The 6,446-nt window shown below is 31.1% G+C and overlaps 1 protein-coding gene across 1 annotated transcript; it reads right to left on the bottom strand.

The window, feature by feature from the left end:
• Positions 1–595: 595 nt before the first annotated feature.
• Positions 596–2,893, bottom strand: LOC124823455 (transcription factor bHLH25-like). Its single transcript, XM_047295655.2, has 5 exons — positions 2,832–2,893; positions 2,552–2,616; positions 1,885–2,463; positions 1,244–1,597; positions 596–1,108 (listed from the first exon to the last, which is right to left on the bottom strand). Exons 2-5 carry the CDS (start codon positions 2,588–2,590, stop codon positions 1,031–1,033), a joined length of 1,050 nt encoding a protein of 349 aa, XP_047151611.2. The 5' UTR covers positions 2,591–2,616; positions 2,832–2,893; the 3' UTR covers positions 596–1,030.
• Positions 2,894–6,446: the final 3,553 nt, after the last annotated feature.

Genomic DNA, 6,446 nt, shown 5'->3' with positions numbered 1-6,446 from the left:
AAGGTATGGGTATATTCAAATGGTTACCAGATTAGCAAGAAGATCGCATAATCTGTGGTGGGACCAAATGCTTTCCTCTATTAATTTCCAATTTTATCTCATTATACTCCCAGTTTCCTCTGTTTAATTCCTCGGTACACTTTCTATTTGTTACAAAGAAAAGTTACAACCAATAATACTTTAGATTCAATTATTCATTTAATTTCCACATACGCATATTATTTTAACCAGGCTTGATCTGTACACATACATAATTTTATTCCAAGTAAAAAGTCAAAAGAATTAAAGATAATATACATAAGAACTAAACAAGTATATTCTTTTAGTATAGGAATTAAAACCAAAGTTTCTTAGCCATAGAGTGAAGTAAGTAATTCAAGATGTTCTATTTTTAAATTTTGTAAATAGTGTAGAACCGTCATTTTCGAAATAATATATCAATGGATGAATATCGAAGCAAGATATATAGATATATAACTTGACCCACAAAAAAATAGATGCAACTAAACAGAATAAAATAAATTTAAGAATGAAAAGAATAGCAACTTGTCGCGGCTACAATTAGAAGAATTTTATACAGAAGTAACCAAACACAAAACGACAGAAGAACAAATTTAAAATTCGTGTCTGATATTTAGTATCTATCAAACCAGAACCTTTTTCACAAGCTGAGAAAAGACAAGAAAGAGGTCTATATGGTAAGTCAAGCCTCTCAAAAACCCCTCTTGAAAAAACTACCAAAGATCTGAACATGCTATTCTGGTGTAGGGTAACATAGCCGATTAATCAACTACGCAAAAAGCAACAGAAGAAGAAACCTAGGCACCGTGTGCTTCTGTTCAAGATTCCCACAACTCAGAGCTGAACAAACCTATGTACACTATGCAAACTACTCCGCAGGCCCTTCATATATAACTCCAGAATCCACTTCATGGATGAAAAAGGAAAAATAAAGCACTGCGATTAAAATCATTGTTCACTAAACTTATTCTTGTATCATGAACATCATAAACATAAATTCCTTCAACAGTTAGGCTCCATCAACTTGCTTCAAAGCCTTTCGTAACCTTCCCAGGAGATCCTTTGCTGCCATGTAGTTTTCCTTCATCTGCAGGAAAGAAAAATACCATGTTGGTCTTGGTGTATCCAGGAGAGACTATTATGTAGTCTGAAATGGTGATTAACTAAACCACACTTGCATTGCATGAGTATTGTTCACGAGTACTACAAAATAAATTTTTACCTGAGCAATAATAGTTACGTCAATATTGTTATTGCCGAAGGGCAAAAGGCTGCTACTCTGGACAATGAACTGAAGCTTTTCTAATTCACTGAGTATCACTGCCGCACGCCCACTGTGTTTATCGCTCTGAGTTCTGATGAGCACGTCTTTCCCAGAAACTCTTACTTCGATTTCAGGGAGTGAATTGGCGCAGTGGCTGTCAGAATTTTCACCGTCAGCAAAGAGAATAGATCTTTTCACCAGGACTGAAGAACCGGTTGTGGTCTTCGCTGATTTCTCCTCTAGATTTTTCACGCGCTCTCGTAGTTGTTTCACATACTTGATAGCATCTCCCAACACAGAAGCCTTGTCCATCTGTGCATGCAACCACACACATAACTTAGTTCAGCATTTATTTATTGTTAACATAGGTTAAGTCTTCAACCGTGAGTGCTCTTTATATATATAAATTGTAACTGTGATTTGATCAGATAGGATCTAGCATAAGAGTTGAATTAACGTAGTATGCCAGGTGGTCTGGTAAAGTTTGTTCACTGAACCTAAGGTTTGTAATGGCATGGCCCTGATGAGGATGTAAACCTAAGTGACCAAAACTTTTGAGGCTAGATAAAAAAGAACAGTAATTGTTAAGCTGAGAGTACCTTCTTGAGGCCAGGGAGGACGGCAGAAAGAGCGATGAACCTCTGGCTGAGCTTTTCCCTTCGTTTTCTTTCAGCTATTACGTGCTCTTGGGCTTGGATAGGGTTCCTAGTGGTTAAGCCAACCTGGTTCGTTCGATTATCAGAACTGAAAAAAGTTTTGTCCTGATATGAACCTTGAGAAACGAAGTCTGTAAAGTCCATGTGCTCACTGGACGGGTTTTCGCTTTTAGGCTTCACATGGAAGTTGTGAAATTGCTGGGAAGCACGTGGTGAAGCATTAAAGTGGCCAAAAGAAATGAATTGGGAGGAAGGAGAAGCGGAAACATTGTGGGGAATTGAGTCACCCGCACAAGTTTTGAAGGTATTGAATGTGTTCTTGAGCCTCTTGGTTGGTCTTGGAGGGGTAAATGACTGATCAGAACTTTGAGCTGGGAAACAATTTAGAGTGGCTTCGGAGTTTAGCCGATAAGATGAATTGCTCTCAGGGGATCCGGAGAAAGACTCGAAGTCAAAGTCATCCAGTGGGCATGCAAAAGAATCCATCTGGTACTGATCAAGAAAGGTTGGATACTCCATTTCCTGTCAAAAGTCAAAGTAAGATTACTTTCTCTTCTTATATGTGCTAAGAAGCTTGTGAATTATTATGAGTTCCTATGCATTTTCTTACAAGTTCAGGCAAGTAATTGGTGGACGCGATTTCCATCATCTTCAGCTTCCTTCGTTTATAGAGGCCTGAAAGAGAGTCAACAAGACATCAATTAATTATTTCGGAAGATAATTGAAGAATCAAGAAATGAACTTTCCCAGTAGAGTTGAATGAAAATGATGAGGAGAAGTAATAAATGAAACATTAATCAGTAAAATGCGAAAAGATCTTGCAAAGTTTGGGTTGGGGAGATCATAATGAGTGAAAATAAAAGAGTGAAGAGATTGAGAAAATATGGTACCTTGAATGGAAAATTCGAAAAGCGGTGGAGAGGGTGGAGATTGAAGAGAAGAGATTAAGGCTGTGAAGTTGGGAGATGAGAAAAACGATGTTGTTGGGAAGGTTTTATAAAGGGGGCAGCGCACACGCTTCATACTCGGGTCAATAGGAGCACGTGTGAAAATGCATCCCATGTTCTGTGGTGGTCAGTTGGTGACTTTTGAATGCGGCTGATCCCTGTCTTCACTCACATTTACATTTGGTCAAACTATGGGTTCTTGTTTGTTTCCATCGTATGTATTTTGTTCATCTTCCTCTCTTTTCCAACATTTTCAGCATCATTCAGAACTTAAAGCGGTATTTGGACTCAAGAGAAAAACAGAGAAAGCAGAAAAGACGTAAACAAACAACTTTCAACAGATTTTCCTCTCATATCATCTGAAAACTGTGCTAGCAGGATTATTTTTTAGCCTAACTTAATTCCACGTAACCGTGTTTCTAATATGCTATCTAGAGTCATGAATAGAGTCTAATATAACGAGTTTTATCGGGATATTCTATTCTTCTATTTCATCCACCGGGCTGTTATTGATCACCCATTTCTACTATCACGCATGAGATATCTATATCTGAACGTGAAGGAATGTGTTGGAAGTCCTACATCGACTAGAAATAAAGCCAATTTATAATATATAAGTGAGTTGTAAACCTTACCTTCCAAGCCAGTTTTTAAAAAAACAAAACTAATTTTGTAAAATTGAGTTAAATTCTTATTTTCATTTAAACGGAAACAAACACGACATGAGTTTCCCATTATTCATAAAAAAAAATCTTTTGATTTAATTTAGAGAATTTAGAACTATGATAAAAATATATCGCAAAATAGGTCTTGAACTTTTGGTCTCATCTATTCTAATTTGGTGAGTTATGTTACAGTTCAGTTTATTAGGTCACTTTGATTGGTTCAACCGTTAAATTAGCGGATCAACTATGGAATGAGACAGGTTGATTTTCTTTTAAAATCAAAATTAAAATAAAGAATAATTTGTAAAAATAATTTTTGTGTATTATATTAATTTAATACGAAAATATATTATAATATTTTATCATAAATAATTAGCATTTATAAATTAAATTACAATTATTAATTATAATAAAATAATATATCTAAATATAATAGTTATAATACTTATCTTATTATTTTGTTGTAAGTTTCACATCGATTAGAATAAGACCAATTCATAGTTTATAAGTGGGTGCAAACCTGATCTTATAAACTGATTTTGTGGGATTGAGTTAGACTTAAAGTCTAATTCTAACGTATCTTTCTAAACCACACTAAGTTAGTATATTTGAAGTAATTGGAATGATAAAATGGTTAAATTAAAAAGGATTAAATTTAAGAAAAAATGATTAGTAAGTATTTAATTTAGTCTGTTCGGATAACAAAGTCAGAAATTGTTTAACATGAAATATCTTTTATTACAACCCTTTGTTCCTTCCCACTCCCATCAAACTGGAAAGAAAACGCAGACAATTTTCCTCTCAAATAAAATATAATCATAAGAACATGTCTTTCCCCTATTTTTTTTATTATCGTTTGAACACCCACTATCACTTTTCTTCCTTAATTTTATGATTATTCATTAGCATCATACTTTTTTTTTATTCACTCCTCGTTGTCTTTCTGAATGATTCATTCTAAGCTTACACGTTTGCTTTTCGTATATCACTTTCAAACCAGAATTCGATGATCGCTCGCGTAAGCCTACTGACGAATGAATCTCAACTTTGTTTCCAATCATCTTATAATTATCAAATATTATAATATGCCTAAGTGGATCAAAATTTATCATAACTTAAAGAAGTATCAATAAATATTTCATTTCACCTATATCTACTTCTATGTAGCCTTTTATCCTTTTCGTAAATCCTTAACTTGGTTTTGATGAAAATTATAATATATAGTAAGCTTGTTGGTACAGTAAACAACCATCAATTTTGCTTTCAAATGTTCACAAATACTCACACAAAGCCTCTACAGTTGTCATTAACGAAAAAATTAGAAAGAAAAAAATTATAAAAAAAGTAAAAAAAAACTCTAATTAAACATTTTTACGTTAAATGGTTAGATATTTAACGAAAATAAATTTCAATTATTTATAAAAATATCCGACATGTTTTTTCGCCGTTTTCTCTTTCTAGTCCAACAGAAAACATATCCAACAGAAAACATATGACATATTATGTATAAAATAGCCCACATTTTTTTTGTGGTTTTCTCTTTTAAGTCCAACATAAAACATTTGACATTTATACTACTAAAACATTTTAAGGCCTATTTTCTAAATTAATATATTAAAAATTATTTTTTAGGATATCGATCTGTATTACTCTTTATTACATTACTGACCGTAATAAATAAAGTGTATGATGAATAGCATGATATCCTTAATATTTTTTTTTCAATGGCCTTTATCACATTATTTGTCGTAAACCTTTTTCTGAAATTATAAGAATTATGAAAATAAAAACAATGTGGAAAAAACATAATTTCCTAATACATTTTTACAATATTTTTGTTAGAAATTATAAATTCGTATAAATCTTAATTTTTATTTAACAAATTTTCTCTCTGAATTAATGTTAATTATTTAACGATAAAAAATATTGAAAACCGTGTTAAAAATATTATTGATACTTGTATTAAAAGTTTAAAGTGAGAAAATATGTTATGATATTTGCATTAACAATTATAAATTTAATTGCTGTTCAATGAACTTGTTAAAATAATAAATAATCTATGATTAAAATAATAATTAAACATGTAATAGTAAAATAATATATACATTTATCCAATGTACACGGTATCAGGTCAGAAACTGACACACTCCACGCGTTTAATATACTGTTGGATGATTAATGATGACTAGTATCGGGTTTCTTAGTTAATTTACTGTTGAATAATACAAACATAAAATGAATGATTAACTCCACGTGAAAAGTGAGGTCAATTTTATCTCAATCAGTTTTTCAAGTTGGAAAATACTTTTTTAATAGTTTTTTTTACAACTTTTTTATAACATTTATGTAGTTATTGGTGATGGGTTTATTTTAAATATTTTTTTAAAATAAATTCAAATAAATTAATAAAATAATGATGCGCAATCTATTATAAAAAAGAAATTATTATGAAAAATTATTAATAAAATAATTTAGTTTTTATCATCATTCTGTTAAAAATAATGGATTAAAATAGTTCAATAAGTTATATTCTGTTCACTTATTTTGAGTTATGTTATCAATTGACATGTACAGTGTGATTGATTATTTTTTATAAATTAATTAAAGAGTTAATATGATTTTGATCTCCAAACTATTTCAAAAAATTAGTTTTATGTCTAAACTAAATTACATATCTATTCCGTATCTATAAAGTCAAGTAAAATATATTTCTTATATATTATAAAACGTAAGTGAAGATGATAATATTATAGTTATCGTGGAAGTCCATTTTATACGTAAAAAAATTCCAGGTATTATTTGTTGGAAATGATGTTTTAATAAATTTTATAAAGAATAAAGACGAAATAGATATATAAATTAGTTTGACGATAAAACATATTTTTTCAAAATA

This window comes from Vigna umbellata, chromosome 10 (assembly GCF_029865625.1).
Source record: "Vigna umbellata cultivar VRB3 chromosome 10, Vumbellata_1.0, whole genome shotgun sequence".
In the NCBI taxonomy this organism is placed as follows: Eukaryota; Viridiplantae; Streptophyta; class Magnoliopsida; order Fabales; family Fabaceae; genus Vigna; species Vigna umbellata.
Note: the sequence above shows the minus strand (reverse complement) of the source record. Positions and strands in the feature narration are given on the sequence as shown.

Coding starts and splice junctions, on each gene's coding strand:
- LOC124823455 (XM_047295655.2), bottom strand. CDS start 2,590: ATGATGGAAATCGCGTCCACCAATTACTTGCCTGAACTT. Junction 2,464..2,551: donor CCAATTACTTGCCTGAACTT/GTAAGAAAATGC, acceptor GACTTTTGACAG/GAAATGGAGTATCCAACCTT. Junction 1,598..1,884: donor TCCTCCCTGGCCTCAAGAAG/GTACTCTCAGCT, acceptor TTGCATGCACAG/ATGGACAAGGCTTCTGTGTT.